The sequence below is a fragment of the Zingiber officinale genome, chromosome 6A (genome assembly GCF_018446385.1).
Source record: "Zingiber officinale cultivar Zhangliang chromosome 6A, Zo_v1.1, whole genome shotgun sequence".
NCBI lineage: Eukaryota > Viridiplantae > Streptophyta > Magnoliopsida > Zingiberales > Zingiberaceae > Zingiber > Zingiber officinale.
The window spans coordinates 148,040,868-148,059,716 of record NC_055997.1 but is presented as its reverse complement, the minus strand read 5'-3'; the positions used below and the strand labels follow the sequence as shown (position 1 = coordinate 148,059,716).

Genomic DNA, 18,849 nt, shown 5'->3' with positions numbered 1-18,849 from the left:
TAGATATGCAGTTTCTTTTAAAATCAAAATTTAATAAAAAATGTTAGTGAAAATTATAGTTTATTTTTTAAAAAATCCCTTACATAATTACATGTTGGCCCCTCTACTAACTCTCATTGAAAAAAAGTAAAAAAATGTATTTTGCCTCTAAAGTTCATCTTCCTATGCTCCCCAAACTTTAAATAAAAAAAATGTTTAGAGCATGACATATTTACTATAATATTGCTTTATTAGATTGAGAAATAGTGTCAATATTTAGGAGTTGAAGTCATTAAGAATTTATAAAATATTTCGAGCAAACTTGAATTTTTAAGAATATTTAAAAAATTGAGAAAATTTAGGGGCAAATGGAAAATATCCCCCATAAAACTGACAGGGATGTTCAACAAACAACGACGCGGCCGTGGCCCGTAATTATTGTCATGATTAGGGCGTTTCCGTCATTTGTCTTTGAATTGACTATATTACCCCTAATCAGGTGCGATACATTCCGGAATGGTAGGGCATAGTCGTCTTTTCTGGTTCTCGAGATCCTTGCCTCTACGGCTCCGCCGCTATATAATGCCTCGTCTCCCCCAGCCACCAGGGGACGAAGAAGCAAAAGGGCGATTGGCAATCTTCTCTTCTCCGCTTTCATTGCGCGGCGATCCCTGTTTTTAGGGTTTCGATCCGTCTCACCGCCCATCTCGCCGGTTTGGCGATCTCCCGAAGGCCTCACGCATGAGCTGGTTTGATAAGCTCCGCGGCCTCTCCGACCAGAGCCAGGACGGGCTCATGATCTTTCTCCTCCACCATTCGATTCCTATACCTTCCAGTAATCTTTTCTTGAATCTCATACGCTATTAAGCGGCGGAGGGAGATCGGTGACCGGTGGGTGCTTGCGCGCGGGGGAATGGCGTCCAAGGGCTTCTCGAATCGGAAAAAATTGGGTCTTGGAGGTATTGATTCTTATTTGTTCCGTTTCTTTAGCTCGTTCATGATGAAATTCATTTTTGATTTTTTTTTATTCTGATTGATGTTGTGCTATTTTGTTTGGGGAGCTATTATTACCTCCTTAATGGATCCCCCCTACATATTATTCTGCTACGAAATGCAAAACGTCGAACATTCTATGTTAGATCCGGGTTTTCAAGGAGGGTCAAGAGACGGAAGTGAACAAAATCTCAGAAGATGTAGCTTTTAGGGATAATATCATATTGGACAACATACTAGATAAATTGGAGACCGTGACTTTATAAGATTGCAAGCCAGACAATGGTCTACCAAAAGATTTCTCAAAGGAAAAAATATCCAATTATTTTAATCTAAGTACAAGTCACAGAGATTCAGTTGCACATGATTTAAAGAACAATTCCACAGACAGGGATTTTAAAAAATAGTTTTTCGCATGATTGAAAAATGGGTGCACATGATATCTAAAGAATGGGCATGTCTTGGATCTTTGTAAGGGGCTTTATGAAAGCTTCCTCTATACAATTTGCATCTGTGAACAGTTAGCACTATAGTATTTGACAAGTGAAGTATAAGTCAATTATTTTTCAATTTTTATTGGGTATTTTTTAGTTTTCATGATTCAGATTCCCGTTTGGAAAATATTCCAATTTCATTAAAAATGATCTCTTATAAATCATAATTCCAATTCTTATATTTACATTAAAATGAGAAGATTAAAATTGGAATTTTATTTCACTTGTCAAAAATTATATCATCTGAATTTATTTGTTGAATTTCATTTTGCTTATTAGAAAGCAAATGATCTGTATGTTCATATTGTTGCTTATTCTTTGATGTGATGATTGGAATCATGCAATTCTCCACCACAAATCTGACCAATTTTGATTGGATTTATGTCCCCAAATGAGGAGATAATGAAATTTATGTTTTCTCCCTTTTTGTTTTCTCAATAGGAGTTAGTAATATGCCTTATGTAGAATCTTATGGTTCTGTAGGGGGCTGCTAATGTGGCGGTTCCCCTTTTTTTTTTTTTTTTTTGGTTTTGAAGGTGTTGTTTGCTTCTTCAACAATTAACTATATGTTTCTATTACTTGATACCTAACTGTGCTCTGTTTGATGGAAATGTTTGTCATCTAGTTTTCTAGCATCTTGCTGTTTGCTTTTTCATTAATTAATCATGTGTTTTATTTAATTTGATACCTGTCTGTGGTTGTTTATCATTTAGGATTTTTAGCAACTTGCTAGATCTGATAATATGCCCACTTGAACTTTCCAGTTAGGATTTGTGTTTTTTTACTACGTGTTACAAGGTTCAGTAACAAATTATGCAATGTTATATAGAAAAGTAGCTTCTTCTAAGTTTCAGTGAGAAGTATCAATATTAGCAGTTTAAGAAGGTGAATACTTGATGTACTTTATTTAGGAAGTTGTATAAGAACTGAGACAAGAAGCAAGTGATGTATGAAGAAATGAATTTCTTCACTGATATCTGCATAAAAAATTGTCTTCCCATCATTGTGGGATTTTTTTTATTGTGTTAGTATAATAATTTCTTCAATTTATATCCTTCAGGGGTGGGATTCAAACTTTTGTAATAGATGTGTCTTATTATGTTTTTGATTTCCTCCCCACTGAGTTACAGATAAATAAGTGAATTATGAACAATAACTTAAATGGGTGAAGCATCCAGCTGCAGAACCAGCTTAAACATCTCAACAAATACTTTAAAGTTTTATTGGTACTCCTATTTATATATCTTTGACATTATTACTAAATTGTGAAGTCACTGTTAGTTGTGTTGTTGTGTGCTAAATACTAAATGAGATATAATATATTGTTTTTTTCAGATCCAAGGTAATACCTCAAGGAAGTAAAAGAAAATCGTGTTGCTTAGTTTTCTGAATTGTTCGTAAAAAATAGCATAACCGTACCATGATGCAATTTAAATTTGAAACTATACATTATAAATCACTCGCAAATCATTGTATTTTAAGTCGTACATTTCACTATTTTTCTATTGGCACAGTTGGGACACTTCCTCACTTGGTCTTAACATGCAATAACCCTTTCAAAATAAATTATGTTGTTTCACAACCTATCATATGGTTTCCTTAGCATTCTAAATTGTTAAAAAAAAAAACATAACAACTTGACATGTTCATTTAAGACTTTGCTTTATCTAGTAAAAAAGAGGAATTGCATGCTTCAATTTTGCTTTGTGTGAGAGGACGTTTTCTGACTTTTCAACTGTTTAACATAGGTAGTGCCACCACGTAGTAGTGAGTTAGTTAATGAGCATTCATCTTATATGTGGTTGTTTCCTCTTTCCTATTATCCATTGTGGTTTTTTGTTGATGGACAACTCATTTATTCTACTATTTTCCAATGTTCTTTAGGTTTTCTAATTTCTCATATTGAGAGACAACAATCTTCTCCACCGTCAGTAATTGTGATTGGTGGAGGAATTTCAGGGATTGCAGCTGCTCGTGCATTGTGCAATGCTTCATTTAATGTAATGTTCTCTTTCCATCTATGATTTTCTTACATGTGAATCAAACACTTCTCTTATTAAGAAATTGATATTTGAACTTCGGCTAATTTTTCCTTTTTAGGTTATTCTGTTAGAATCTCGTGATCGTCTTGGTGGGCGGGTCCATACTGACTATTCTTTTGGTTGCCCTGTTGACATGGGAGCATCATGGTCTCAATTATACGTTGATGTTTTATTTTAATAGATTTGTGTTTGACAACAATAACACATTGCAGTTGATCTTGCTGACACAGTTAATTTTTCTTCTTACTCAGGTTACACGGTGTTTGTAATGAAAATTCTCTTGCTCCATTAATTCGTTCTCTAGGCCTTAGGCTATACCGTACAAGTGGTGATAACTCTGTATTGTATGACCATGATTTGGAGAGGTAATTAGTTTCCATACATCTAAATGACATATTTCTTGATTCTTGATGTTTGGAGGTTCCATAGAGGGTTATCTATGTTTGCAAGATATTCTCAGAAAAATAAAATATAATATTCTTAGAATTAAAGTCTATCACTCCAAAGGAAAATGACCAAGTTAATTATTAGTTTTCATATTGTTAATTTGATACATTATTTAGTTATACATAATTAATGAGTGAAGTAAATGATACAATTTTATTTCTAACATGAATTTTTTATTGTGCCCTACTCCACATAGGATCTATACTCCTATCAATTCCCAATGACCATTTAACTTGTCATGAATTTTCCTATTCCCAGAAAACCCCATCTTATTGGAAATAAAACTCCCTCACCAAATGAGGCCCTATTGCATTATCGATAACCCATATGTGTTAAGAGGACTATTGAGGTGCTTATGTACATTTCAATAGATTCTACTATTGATGAGACAAGGCGCTCGCTGGGTTTCTCCAATGCCATGATTTTTTAAGTTCAGAAGTCTGTTTTATATATGACATCATGTAAACAATTTTATTCTTTCATGAGTTCATCTCAATATTTTATTATGTTGCATCTGGGCATTTTGTTTTGGAGATTAGTTATATGAACATTGTTTCTTGCTGGTTAACAGAACTGATGAACATATATTTTTTTTATTTGAATGCGGTAAAATTGTCTAAATTATTGATTGATCTTATCAATGGTATTTGCAGTTATGCACTTTTTGACAAAGATGGGAACCAGGTTCCACAGCAGGTGGTGATAAAGGTGGGAGAAACATTTGAGAGAATTCTCAAAGAGGTAATTGTCAATGGTTGCAATAAAATTATTCAAGTGATTGTATCTAATTGTCTTATTTGCTATGAATAATGGAAATGTTATTTTTGAATGCCGCAGACAGAGAAAGTAAGAGATGAAAATAATTCTGATATGTCTCTTTTGCAAGCTATTTCCATTGTTTTGGACAGAAATCCATATCTAAGGTTTGTCATATATCTAGATATTGGTATTCTATGCTTCGCCAAAAGTGGTCAACTAATGTGCTTTTTCTACCTACATAGGCAAGAGGGCTTAGAATATGAAGTACTTCAGTGGTATATATGTAGAATGGAAGCATGGTTTGCAGCTGATGTGGACACCATTTCACTGAAAAATTGGGACCAGGTCATCATATTTCATAATGGAAATCATCTTCCAAAAGTTGTTCCCTCCTTTGCATAGGAAAAGTAGAAGTCATTGACTTTTTTTTCTCTAGGATGCATAGCTTTTTTAACATTGAAATAAAGTGCATTTTTCCTGAGATACCACAAAATATATTCCTTGTTGGAGAAGTTTTTCTTATCCTGTTTTTTCTCATATTTTTTTCATAAGGTCAGCTGTAGCTGAGGCTTTTAGTTGGTATCATATCTAGATCAATCCGTTTATTCTATTGCGTGAATGTATATTATTTGTATGAGAAGCAGAGTTTCCAAAAATGAGTAAGTGTGCTCCATTTTTCTTCTGCACAGTAACAGAACTATTCTTAAGTTATGACAATAACAAAATTATTCAGTGCAGTTAGGATTTTGATTAAGAATTATATGAGCCAAGCGTGCCTTTGGATATACTGAATTCATTTTATAATGAAAACTTGTTGCATCTACTATGGTACTATAGAATCCCTTTATGGATGGGAATTTGATCCTCTGTTCCTCCGATATAATATGTTTCCATATTGGGTGCCCTTTCACTCTTGAAGACCTATAGTTTTTTCCCCTTTTTTGTTCTTATTCCACTCTCCTTATTTTATGCACTGTTCATATGGTCTATTTTTAACATGAAATGGTAAAATTTCGAGAACATGTTTGTTAAGCTAATCTTCTTCTGGATGCAGGAGCATGTCCTTACTGGTGGTCATGGACTTATGGTGCAAGGTTACCATCCTGTTATTCAGGCTCTTGCAAAGAATATTGATATTCACTTGAATCATAGGTTTGTTTTAGACATTAATCTTTGAGGTGGAACTCACTATTCTAGAATGTGCATATCTTCCTTTTTATTTTTGCCATCTCAATATGCATCTTATAATTATATAATTTTCCCTGATACTCATATTTGAACATTAGTCTTTGTATGTATGCATAATTGCATTTTATGGTAACTAAACTTCCAAGTTTATGTCTTCTTTTACTAAATCAAAAATAATTTGTTCTTTCCAACTCATCATCTTTGCCCATTTTTGTGACTTCGATTCTAAATAAATCTGTCTATTTTCTCCTAGATTAGATTGTATTCATGTTAGATTATCACAATGTACAATGATTGATCTTCCGACAAAAAAAAGTAGTTCATTCATGTCACTCTTATCAATTATACTTCTCATTTCCAATTCAATTTTATGTTCTTCTATTCTTCCTTAAGGTGGTGGAATTTGACACTTTGTTTGAATGTAAATGGTTCAGAAATTCTCAGTTGCTATGTTCAATAACTATATCAACTTATTAATTTGTGATCTTATGTGTCGGCTCTTTCTGTGGGTTGACAATTCTTAAATTCGTGTGGATCAGGGTGAAGAGGATTGTACAACGTAACAATAGAGTAATAGTTACAGTGCAAAATGGAAACACATTTGTAGCTGATGCTGCTATTATCACTGTTCCTCTTGGAGTTCTCAAAGCAAATCTGATAGAGTTCGAGCCTAAGCTTCCCGAATGGAAACTCTCTGCAATTTCTGATCTCGGCGTGGGCATCGAAAATAAGATTGCTCTTCGCTTTGACAAAGTATTCTGGCCCAACGTGGAAGTGTTAGGTCTCGTGGCACAGACATCTTATGCCTGTGGTTATTTCCTAAATCTTCATAAAGCTACAGGACATCCTGTTCTTGTGTACATGACTGCTGGAAGATTTGCTTATGATATAGAGAAACTTTCTGATGAAGAAGCTGTTGACTTTGTGATGTTGCAGTTGAGGAAGATGATACCAGACGCAACAGATCCGGTTTGTTTCTTTGCTTTCATCTTATGTGCCTCTCAACAGTTTAATTCTCAAAACATCAAAACTGAACTTTGGTCCATTTCTGACAGATTCAACATTTGGTTTCACGTTGGGGCACTGATCCAGATTCTCTTGGGGCCTATTCTTGCGATTTAGTTGGGAAACCTGCCGATCTGTATGAGAGACTATGTGATCCCGTTGACAATTTGTACTTTGCCGGTGAAGCTGCAAGCGCCGATCACTCTGGGTCTGTCCATGGAGCCTACACCTCTGGAATAATGGCTGCTGAAGTTTGCAGAAGGCGTCTATCGGTGCAGCATGGCGTAGCAGATCTCTTACAGCTGGTAATGAGGGAGGATTTTACAGAAGTCATGGTTCCTCTTCAAATTTCTAGGATGTAAAACAAATTTTCCTTGAAACTCCGCCCCCTTTTCAGATACCTTAGCATGCAGTAAAATGCACTGGAAGCTTATGACTATTTCTATGTTGTAACTGCTGTGATGAACAGTATGTCATTTATCACAACTTGTGTGCTATTTAATCTCTGTCCATTTCTTTTATCTGCCTTATTTCCTCGCAGCCACTGAGGTGCATATGTTACACCTCCAGTTCTGGCCATGTAATTTTGATCAACGAAAAAAATGCAACACGAAGCTCAAATTTTTGGACAAACATCAAAGATTGGAATCATTACAGTGGTAAAAGGGCACCACACCTCATCAGTTTTTTTGTAAAATTATAAAATTATACCGTTATCCTCAAGTAAAATATTTGACCGGTTTTTTTTAATCGGCCGGTTTCAATTTAAACCTTGAATCAGTCGGGTGAGTTAATTTGTTTAACAACAGTCACGACGTGCACAGCTTATAGCTTAAGTTACTTCTGTAATATAGGCTTGTTCTATTATATTCAAGAATATTTCTATTGTAATAACTATAATTTTATAGACTTGTTCAGCATTTACCTATCTAATTTTATCAGTAGGGTTGGTGGTATTGGACGCTGTTTTGATTACGAAAAATAATGTATTCTGATTTTTATTCTTATTTCTTTAAAATAGGGTTTAAGTACTTTTTTGAAGGATTAATCTACTGTTCCACTTGAGGTTAAATTTCTTACTTTCCTAATCTATGATGGAGTTCCATATCAATCAATCCATCGATTCATTGCTAGACTGTTGTTTTTTAAATTTTATTTTATAATAATTAATTTATATTAAAAAAAATTATCATTTTAATATTTTATGTCGAATTAATATTTAAGAATATAAATATAATCAAAAAAATTAGGAGAACATATAACACTTAGTTGAAGCATGATAAACATAATGGTTGGCATGAGTGAGATTGGCAAGAGCAGCTCATCAAATTTTTGATGACGAGCAAATCAAGATGGTTTTCCAACACGTATATGGATATATGTGTCTTCCAACACGTATATGGATACATGTGTCCAGAAATTACACGAGGATGATAGAGCTACTCAGGCAAATGTTGAAGAAACCAAAAGGAAATGATGATGAAGCTAAAACTTGAATTGATGTCGATGCATTATTCTACAGATTCTTCCTTGTGCTTCGTGATGTATGGAGGGTGAGTGCTGGCCAGATACTAAGGAATCATGTAGTTATGAAGCCATAATCTTTTTTATTTTATTTATACTTTTTAATTATTAATTATAGTCATCGGTCCACTTAGATAATTTTTAATTCTGACTACGCCTTTATCTTCAATCTTCTAGGCGGTGGCATGTTATTGAGCATTCAACCGTCCTCGTCCTCGTCTTCTTCTTCTTTGCTTGTAAGATTTCCTTCACTCTGCTTGTTTCTTCCTTTATGTACACCAAGTCCCACCATGAGATTAGGAATGTGCCAATATTTTGGATTTTTGGTATGTTTGATATATCAAAATTAAAAAGGAAAAAAATTATATCTACCTAATTATTCATCTAAATTGTTTGATATTTCAATATTTTGGTATGCCGAATATCGAAAATAATAAAAGTTATATCAATATTGATATAGAAAAATTTAGTACGATATAATATTGTACCAAAATTTTTGATATACTATTAATATCATTATATTCAATAAATGTTGATATGATATGTATGATATATCAAAATTTTTAATATTTTTTCATCTCGATTGTTGTGACTTTTGAGAGACTTGATGATAGACCGAAAGAGATTAAGGAAGATGGAGAAATAACAGTAGATTAAGGCCCTTAACAAGCTGTCAATAGCCACAAGATCATCAAGTAACATCTCACCCGACCACTTCTTTGGATGTTAAGGCTAACATCATAGGACAGAAATTGAAGATGTTGCACAAACTCTCATTAACATGATACTCAATCATGATACACAGAATGATGTGTTTGGAATTGTTAGCATGGGTGGGATTGACAAGAACAATCTAGCTCATAAAGTTTTTCGTGAACAACGGATCAAGAATAGTTTTCTAGCAGGTATATATATGGTGGATACATGTAAAGTCGGCTCAAGGCTAAGCTCCCTATTATATATATGTATATAGATCAGTATAATAGGGAGCTTATATATCTCGAAAGAATTTTATTATCTTATTTACTTTATGTTGCACACCTCTCCACACTTAAACAAATTTTTCGGTTTGAATTTTTTTTTATACTTAATATTCTAATCCGCACCAGAAGTAACCTACAACAAATAGCTTAACCAAAAAATAAATAAATAAATAAAAGAAAATAAAAAAAGCTACTTGCTCCCACAACAAAATATATATATTAAATAAAATATAATTATTATTTTATAGATATATGAATGTGGATGGTGAATATTTAAAATTATGGTTAAAATAAATTTTAATTAATATTTATTTTGATTGTTAATTTTAATTTTTTAGTGATAAAAATTTGATCAATAATTTTTAATTTTTATAGATTAAAATTAAATTTGATTTTTAATTTTTTATTCCTCAAAATTCGATTTGATTGATAATTTTAATTTTTTATTATTAAAGTTAGATTTGGTTGGTAATTTTTTTATTAAATTTATCTATAACTTATAATTTTTTATTGATAAAAATTTAATTTATCGACCAAAATTAAGTTTGATTAATAAATAAAAAATATTTATTGGTTATATTTATTAGTAATTACTATTTTTTTTATAAAATTATATTTGAAAGTTAAAAGTATATTTAATATTGTATTATTATTTCATTTTAACTTTTATTTTACTTTTCTTATTGTTGTGACATGCTCCTCCACTTATGCACACTCTTTTTAATTTTTTATAATTCAACATTGATATTTATGGGCAAATTTTTTTAGTTAAATAAATTTAATTGATTATTTTTTAACTTGATAAAAAAAATACAAAAGCTCCTAGTAATGTTGAATCCCGGAGAAAGGTTTATTATCCTCAATGATTATATTTGTTATTCAAGCTTATTACTTTTAGGTCACAATAATAATTTTATTGCTTTTATGTCACAATAATAATTTTATTGTTACGTCAAGATTTCCCTTGATGTTGTATAAGTAATTGAATACTAACCTTGTAGTAAAAAGGATTTATATTTGTATGATCTAATTCATTATCAAAAATTAATCTTGAACTTGTCCTATCATATTTTTTCCCGATATATGAAATGTTGGACTTTACTTGTTGGATATAAGTGATGTGAATGGAGAAGAGGTAGAAGAGGAAAGATGCTCCATTGGGAATGAGACTTTAGTTCTACATTGGGAGTTTCATGGCATATTGGTTGGTTTATATTAATTCACATGCATTAATGATGTGAACAAATACATAGCGAGAGACTCTCTCTCACGCGTGGATGAGCAGGGGGTGCAAATCTAGGGCCCGGATTGTACTAAATCATGTTGAATGCATTAAAGGAAGATTGATGCAAAATAAAAAACAGTTGAGTAATGATCATTAATCGATCAATAACATTATCGTTGATCTGAGCTCCTATATAAAGAGGCTGCGATTATAGGTAAAAAGGCGATAGTAATCGGATACCACTCAGGTCGAGTTAAGGGTAAGTAGATGAGACTGCCTACCAATTGTTGACACATAGTTGCATCTTCCAAGCATTTCCCTTCATCTGCACACATTCTGACATTTGGTTCCATAGGTGTCGAGATTGGCTTGCATTCGAGCATTCCAAACTTTTTCAACAAGTCTTTGGAATATTTTTGTTGACAAAGAAATATTCCATTTTGTGTACGATCAATCTCTAAACTAAGAAAATGCTTAAGTTACCCAAATTCTTTCATTTGAAATCGAACTGATAAATTCTCCTTCGTTTGAAGAATTCCTGCTTTATCATTGCCTGTTATGACTAGGTCATCCACATATACTAGCACGATAGCTAAGTTTCCTTTATTTGTTCTGATAAATAAGTTGGAATTTGTAGATGTTAGTAAATAACCACTTCGTCTCGGTGTTACGCTGCTGGCGGCAAGATGGAAGGGATGGAGAACGGCGAGGAGTTGGAAACCCTAGTACGAGACTTCGATCGGATCTACCAGGTAAGTGCACGGTTCAAAATGCCTCTCTTCTCTTCTACGTCGGGATCTCCTTCCTCACCGACTGGTAGATCGGGCTGTCCAAATCAAACAAGGGTTTTTAATCTGTAATGTCCAAGTTCTCGATCGCATTTGTTAGGTCATTTTACTCTCGATATTAGTTAGTGGTTCGTTTGATGACTGGTAATCGAGTGGAGACAAAAAGGTGCAGAAGGCGGTTGGTGGTTCTAGAGAAGAAGAATATGTGAAGAAATGGGCACTTGAAATTTTCTTCTGATGGATGGCGAATGGCAGTATTACATGTTTGTTGCTTGCAATTCTCATTGACAGGGATACAATGATATATGCACTATTGGAGATTCAGTCATTGAAGATGAGTTGTGATCGTGAAATCATGAAACGCGAAGCTCTTGAAGCCACTTGCAATGATTTTAAAGCAGGTCGAGTATGTCATTGACTTTGCAAATTCACATGTTACCCCAGTAGGAACAAATAAATGCTTTTGGTTGCAAACTTTAAATGTTAAGTTTCCCTCGTGATACTAGATTGTGCTAAATACTGGCCGGCATTGACTTTACCCGAGCCATTTTATATTTCGGATATGATTTTAAACAATATTTATATTAATATATTTACTTCACTTGCGCTACTTAATAAATGCATTTGATTTTTACTAATTTGATAGGAAAAAGTAGCAACTATAGATTTTAGGATTCACTAGATCTGGCTAATTAAATACTGTCATTGACTCTACCCAAACCACTTTGTATTATGCACTTTCTATTAGTATATTCAGTGTTAAGTTATCAAAATCAAATTAAGTTACAGCTCAAACTTATTAAGCTTGGGTACTTGTTCTAATCCTTTTTTGGTTTGAGGGGAAATGTAGAAGCCAAATTCTCCTGGAGGTTCTGTTGTATTGTTTGAAATGGGAAGACCATTCTTACTATCTGTTAACATGAAAAAGACAGTAGAAGTTTTGTTATATTTGGTCACATCGTCGTATAAGGGAGCAAGGCTAATAGTGAAAAATCATTAGAATGGGAATACTTGCTCACTTTGCCATCTGATTTTTTTTTCAACTTATTTTAATATCTACTGTGGTTTTATGAACCTTGAGGATTTCCTGGTCAATGGTCACCGGGATTTGCCGAATTACCCTCATAAAAGGTATTTTTCTTCTGAAGCTAGATGACATATCACGCAATAACACCTAATATTTCATAAAAAAATATTTTCTTGAACAGATGATTCTGAGATCCTGGAATTAAAATCTCAGCTTCTGGCTGAACAGAATGCGAAAAATGATCTGCAAGTAAAGCTGCAGAATACAGAGAATGAATGTGAGTAGTATATTGTGAAAATAATGCATTTATTGTATTTCTCAGGAAGATCCAGTAAAGAAAATATATCATTAGCATAATTGCATTAGGAAAAATATCACAAGTCCAGTTGAAAAAAAGATAGGATTCCATTAGCCTTTGAGAAGAAGATAAAGATTTACTCACTTTAGCCAAATAGTTAAAGTAAATGTTTTATGTTTTAAATTATGGTTAGCATATAATAGCTACATATTTATTAAATTTTTAAAAAATAACATTGGGAATCGGGCTAAATAGCGTATATAAGAAGAGAAGGGTGTCATTTTCAAGTTAATAAGGGATTCTTTGAAAGAAAATGCCTTTTTGTTGTTGTCACGTCTTGGGTCTTGATACGGCGCGCAATAGGGAGTGGGGGCCCATGAGAAAAGGATCAAGGCTATGTCATGGCCATAAGTCAAGGTGACTTAGCAGTCAATAGTCAAGATGACGTGACAGGCAAAGTCAAGCATCTGTGGCAGTCAGAGTGCCGCTAGACCTGTCGATCAAGGGGGCAAAGTAGTCAGGGGCAAAAGGCAATGACAGGCGGAACACAGGGTGCAGGTCGGGATCGGCAGAGCTGTTCAGAGACAGCTCGATCTATAGGCCTGCGTTCGAAGGCCCGGAGCATCAGCCACACGGTACAGGTCAGGATCGGCAGAGCTGTTCAGAGACAGCTTGATCTACAGGCTTGCGTTCGAAGGCCCGGAGCATCAGCCACACGGTACAGGTCGGGATCGACAGAGTTGTTCAGAGACAACTCGATCTACAGGCCTGCGTTTGAAGGCCCGGAGCATAAGTCACAGGGTACAGGTCGGGATCGACAGAGCTGTTCAGAGACAGCTCGATCTACAGGCCTGCGTTTGAAGGCCCGGAGCATAAGTCACACGGTACAGGTCGGGATCGACAGAGCTGTTCAGAGACAACTCGATCTACAGGCCTGCGTTCGAAGGCCTGAAGCATAAGTTACACAGTACAGGTCGGGATCGGCAGAGCTGTTCAGAGATAGCTCGATCTACAGGCCTACGTTCGAAGGTCCGGAGCATAAGTCACACGGTACAGGTTGGAATCGGCAGAGCTATTCAGAGACAACTCGACTACAGGCTGCGCTTAAAAGCTAGGGAGCAGGTCTGACAGGAGGATGTGAGGGGGTAATCATCACATACCAGGGGACATACGCACAGGCGGAGGTTCCTAAACGAGAAGATGCCTTCATAACCAATAGTAACAAGACAGGTGTCTTTCACTACATGACAAAGCCCCTGCGCAAAGGCGGAGGTTCCTAAACGAGAAGATGCCTCCCTAACCAATAGTAGCCAGACAGGTGTCCTTCACTACATGACAAAGCCCAGCGTCTAACGTTTTCTGAGATGCTTGCAGATTCTAGAAGCCCTAGTTGGCGCATAAAAAAGGGAGGATTCCTCGTACGCGGGTACGCTCTCTCAACACTTTTTTCCACAACTTTTCACTTTCAGTCGCTTTTTCTTTCGTCTCTGCGTTTTCTGGGGAAAAAGTACCTGACTTGAGCGACGGAGGGCCTGACCCGGGGACTTTTTCCCTGGGTTCTGGTCTCTAACGTGAAGGGGGGGATCGTCTGAGTGTATGCAGGAGCCTGTAGCATCGTCAGCCGCCCGCGGGAGCCGGATCATCCACGACTTTCCGTCAACAACCAGGACGCCGTGACCAGCCTTCGTCCGACTCAGCTTTCGGACAGGATCAAATTTGGCACCGTTTGTGGGAAACACAGGAGCCTGATCCGAAGAGTGAAGATGGAGGACTCTGGTCAAAGTTCCAGCTGAAGGATTAATGTTACCATGACCGCTGGGGAATACGAGCTCTTCAAGGAGGTCAAAAAGCGAGTCGCCTCTGAGAAGCAGGGAACAGTTTCACGACCTCGCCTAGCGCCTGAAACGTCCAAAGAGCCAGCTCCTGTCTCCGGCAGGGGCTCGAAAAGGAAGCAGCCAGAAGAACTTTCTCGTGCTTCATTCCGAGAGCCTCGCCGCAACTATCATCAACCAGGGCCTCGCGAGCGCGAGCATAGTCCGAAGAAAGAAGATCCGCCGGTGTCGGTGGCGGAAAGCTCTCTACATCCGCTTCGGGATTCAAGAAAGAGAAAAGCTATCATCTCTGCCAAAGATCTACCCGAAGACCCGGATGACAAGGTACCCTTCTCGGTTCAGATATTGAGGGAAAGTCTACCGAGGGGGTATCGCGCTCCAAACATAGGAGAATACGATGGAAGCAAGGATCCAGAAGAGCATTTGCGAAAATTCAAAAACGCGGTCATGTTGTATCAATATAGTGATGCTGTCAAATACCGAGTATTCCTGCATACCTTGTCGGGCTTGGCGCAGAAGTGGTTTGATGGGTTGCCCCCAGGATCTATCAATCACTTCTTGGATTTCAAAACGGTCTTCTTGCGTCGTTTCGCTAGTAGTCGTAAGTATCAAAAGACTGACCACTGTCTTTTCGCTCTGAAACAGGGTCCGATCGAGCCCTTGAGAAGCTATATTAATCGGTTCAGCCAGGTGGCCAATGACGTCCCTTCTGCCACCTCGGAAATACTGATGAGCACCTTCTCTCACGGACTGCTGGAAGGGGAATTCTTCAGGGACCTTATCAAAAATCCTGCTCGAAATTTTGATGATATGGTGGAGAAAGCTTCCTGCTACATCAAAGTGGAGGAGGCTCAGGCGGCTAGGAGGAAGGCCGAAAAGACAGTGGCTCCTAGCAACCGACCTGAAAGGAGGGCACCACAGCTAGCTCAGCCTCTTCAACGCGTTCAACCCAGGCCTGTCCTGCAGCCCGCCCAAGGAGTCAGACCAGCTCCTCGAGTTGCTGCCATACACGCGCCCAGACCTGGACCAAGAGGAGCACCATATTGCACATATCATTGGTCCAGGACGCATGATATCAGTAATTGCTTCCAATTCGCCTGTGATTCTAGGCGAGCTGTCGAGCAAGGCTTACCTCCCCCGGAGTTGGCACCCCAAATACAGAGAATGGAAGAAGAGCGGGCCGCGGCTGGACGCGCTCGGCCCAACCTGACAGGCCCTTCTAATCAGGCTGGTCCCGTGGGGGACCAAAGAGATGTCGGGGAGATGGAAAATAGGGGCAACACTGCTGTACGAGAGATCGGCATGATTTCGGGAGGACCCACTGATGGGGACTCCGGCCGAGCCCGTAAGTCACATGGTCGGCGGTTATATGTGGGGGCTGTTGGGTGCAGCCACGAGCAGGCGTCTAGCCCTGTTATCAACTTTGGGCCACAAGATTTGGAGGGTTTGGAATTACCCCATAACGATGCTCTCATTATCAAGGTCGTTATCGCTAACAGCCGAGTGGCTCGGGTATTCGTTGATACCGGGAGTTCGGTTAATATTTTATTCAGAGCTGCATTCGAGGAGATGCAGATCGATGCCGCTGAGCTTTAGCCCGTAACCACATCTCTATATGGGTTTACGGGTAACGAGGTCAAGCCAATGGGTCAGATTAAGCTGGCCATATCCATGGGCACTGAACCACTGGTGCGCACTAGGAGGAGCACCTTTATAGTGGTGGACTCTCCTTCTTCCTACAATGTCATTCTGGGAAGGCCAGCTTTGCACGAGTTCAGGGTTGCCGTTTCTACCTTTCATCAGAAGATTAAGTTCCCGGTCGGTGAGCGGATCGGGGAAGTCAAGGGAGAGCAGAAGGTATCCCGTAGCTGCTACATCGACATGGTTCGGGTAGAGGCGCGCAAGAGCCGAATGATCCGCGATGGTGGTGTGCACGCTATTCAAGAAGAACCTTTACCTGTTGCAGAGGAGCCTATCTCTTGGGAAGAGGTTCAGCTGCATCTTGACAGAGCGGAGAGCATCACTCGCATTGCTAGTGACTTACCCTTGGAGCTTAGGTCGGAGCTGATACGGTGTCTGACCCGTAACAAAGATGTTTTTGCTTGGTCCCCGGAAGAACTGCTCGGAGTCAAATCAGAGATAGCTGAGCACAAGCTACATTTAATACCTGAAGCCAAGCCAGTCAAGCAGAAGAAGATAAATTTTTCTGCTGACCAGAATAAAATTATCCGAGCCGAAGTGGATCAGCTCAAGAAAGCAGGGCATGTTCGGGAGGTACAATTCTCGTCCTGGCTATCTAACGTCGTATTGGTAAAGAAGCCTAACAACAAGTGGAGGGTTTGCATAGACTTCCGCGATCTCAACAAAGCCACCCCCAAAGACTGTTATCCTCTCCCTCGGATCGATCAGATGGTGGATTCAACTGCTGGCTGTAAGAGGATATGCATGATGGATGCTTACCAGGGATACCATCAGATACCCCTGGCTAAGGAGGATCAGGAGAAGGTTAGTTTCATAACGGCTGATGGTAATTTCTGCTATACTGTCATGCCGTTTGGGCTCAGGAATGCTGGAGCCACCTACTAAAGGATGATGGACAAAATCTTCCGGGGGCAGATCGGACGGAACGTCGAAGTCTATGTTGATGACATCTTGATCAAGTCCCCCCTGGCGTCCAATCTAATAAAAGATGTGGAAGAAACCTATGGAACTTTGAGACAATATGGTGTCAAGCTGAATCCTCTGAAATGTCTGTTTGGGGCCAAAGGAGGGAAGTTTCTGGGATATTTGGTGACTGAACGAGGGATAGAAGCCAATCATGAGAAGATTCAAGCGCTCCGAAACATGTAGATCCCTCAGAATCTGAAGGAAACGTAGAAGTTAGTAGACAGGATAACGGCGTTGTCCAAATTCATCTTCAGATCTGCGGATCGAGCCGCGCCCTTCTTCAAAGTGCTTAGGAAAACAGCTAAGTTTCAGTGGACGGAAGAGTGCACGCAGGCTTTTGAGGAGCTAAAGCAATACCTGGAATCTTTACCATCACTGTTCAAAGCTGTTGTTGGAGAGCCCCTTTGGGTTTATTTATCAGCCACCCCTGAGGCCGTGGGGGCCGTGCTAGTTAAAGAGCAGGACAATGTACAACGGCCAGTGTATTTTTTCAGTCATCTATTGAAGGGGGCTGAGTCTCGGTACACAGCCCTGGAGAAGTTGGTTTACGGACTTGTTCTCATGGCTCGGCGCCTCCGGCCGTATTTTTGGCGCACCCTATTACCGTCCTGACAAACAGTACTATGGGTCGAGATCTCACCAAGGTGGAGGTAGCAGGTCGGCTTATCAAATGGGCAACCGAGCTAGGGGAATATGATATACAGTATCATCCCTGAACCGCGATCAAGGCACAGGCTCTGGCAGATTTCTTGACAGAAGTGTATCAAGTGGATTCGGAGGAGGTCTGGAAGGTTTATGTAGACGGGTCGGCTACACATCATGGAAGTGGTGTAGGTGTACTTTTAATATCTTCGCAAGGAGACATTATGCAACTGGCTGTACGGCTGAGTTTCAGAGCTACCAACAACGAGGCAGAATATGAAGCTCTACTGGCAGGTCTACAAGCAGCTCGGCATGTGGGGGCAAGCTGAGTCATAATATATTCAGATTCGCAGCTAGTAACCCAACAGGTGACCGGACATTTTGAGGTAAACAACGACAAGATGCAAGTTTACAAGGAAGCCTATGAGAAGATGAGGGAGGAATTTAGGGAAGTCACAGTCACTAAGATTCCCAGGGCTGAAAATGAAAGAGCGGATGAATTAGCCAAAATGGCCAACTCTCTGACCACCTGGGTACTCGACTGATCTATATCACAGACCTTCTTTATAGCTCAGATAGATTTACAAAATAATCTGGGAGGAGTGATTGATTGGAGGGCGCCAGTAATAAATTTCCTCCAGCAAGGAATTGTACCAACCAACCTAGAAGAGGCGCGTCTGCTCAGGAGACAGGCCCACTCTTATGTTATGATTGGAGATCAACTATACAAGAGGTCTTTTTCCAGACCTCTGCTCAAGTGCTTGAATATGGAAGAAGCAGATCAGGCCTTGCGGGAGGTACATTTGGGGTGCTGTGGCAATCATGCAGGCGGAAGAACGCTGGCTCGGAAAGTGCTACTGGCAGGATATTTCTGGCCTACTCTGCAAAAGGACGCCCAGAAGCTGGTGAATACTTGTTTGTCATGCCAAAAGCATCAGAACTTGACGCACCGACCC

General features: G+C 38.5%; 2 protein-coding genes across 2 annotated transcripts; both read left to right on the top strand.

Moving 5' to 3' along the window:
* Nucleotides 1–585: 585 nt before the first annotated feature.
* On the top strand, nt 586–7,428 carry LOC121998634 (polyamine oxidase 5-like). The gene is made up of 10 exons (XM_042553620.1): nt 586–938; nt 3,351–3,466; nt 3,567–3,655; nt 3,760–3,873; nt 4,609–4,696; nt 4,793–4,878; nt 4,957–5,059; nt 5,769–5,866; nt 6,442–6,871; nt 6,958–7,428. The coding sequence occupies exons 1-10, from the start codon at nt 893–895 to the stop codon at nt 7,267–7,269; spliced, it is 1,482 nt and encodes a 493-aa protein (XP_042409554.1). The 5' UTR covers nt 586–892; the 3' UTR covers nt 7,270–7,428.
* A 7,132-nt stretch (nt 7,429–14,560) lies between these two features.
* LOC121995470 lies at nt 14,561–16,180 on the top strand. Its single transcript, XM_042549202.1, has one exon. It carries the CDS (start codon nt 14,561–14,563, stop codon nt 16,178–16,180), a length of 1,620 nt encoding a protein of 539 aa, XP_042405136.1.
* The last annotated feature ends 2,669 nt before the right edge of the window (nt 16,181–18,849 follow it).

What these genes read in the sequence shown, in the direction of transcription:
- LOC121995470 (XM_042549202.1), top strand. Translation starts at nt 14,561, where the DNA reads ATGACCGCTGGGGAATACGAGCTCTTCAAGGAGGTCAAAAAGCGAGTC.
- LOC121998634 (XM_042553620.1), top strand. Translation starts at nt 893, where the DNA reads ATGGCGTCCAAGGGCTTCTCGAATCGGAAAAAATTGGGTCTTGGAG. An exon ending in GTTGACATGGGAGCATCATG is followed by an intron (nt 3,656 to 3,759) that starts GTCTCAATTATA and finishes CTTCTTACTCAG; the next exon opens with GTTACACGGTGTTTGTAATG. An exon ending in GATATTCACTTGAATCATAG is followed by an intron (nt 5,867 to 6,441) that starts GTTTGTTTTAGA and finishes CGTGTGGATCAG; the next exon opens with GGTGAAGAGGATTGTACAAC.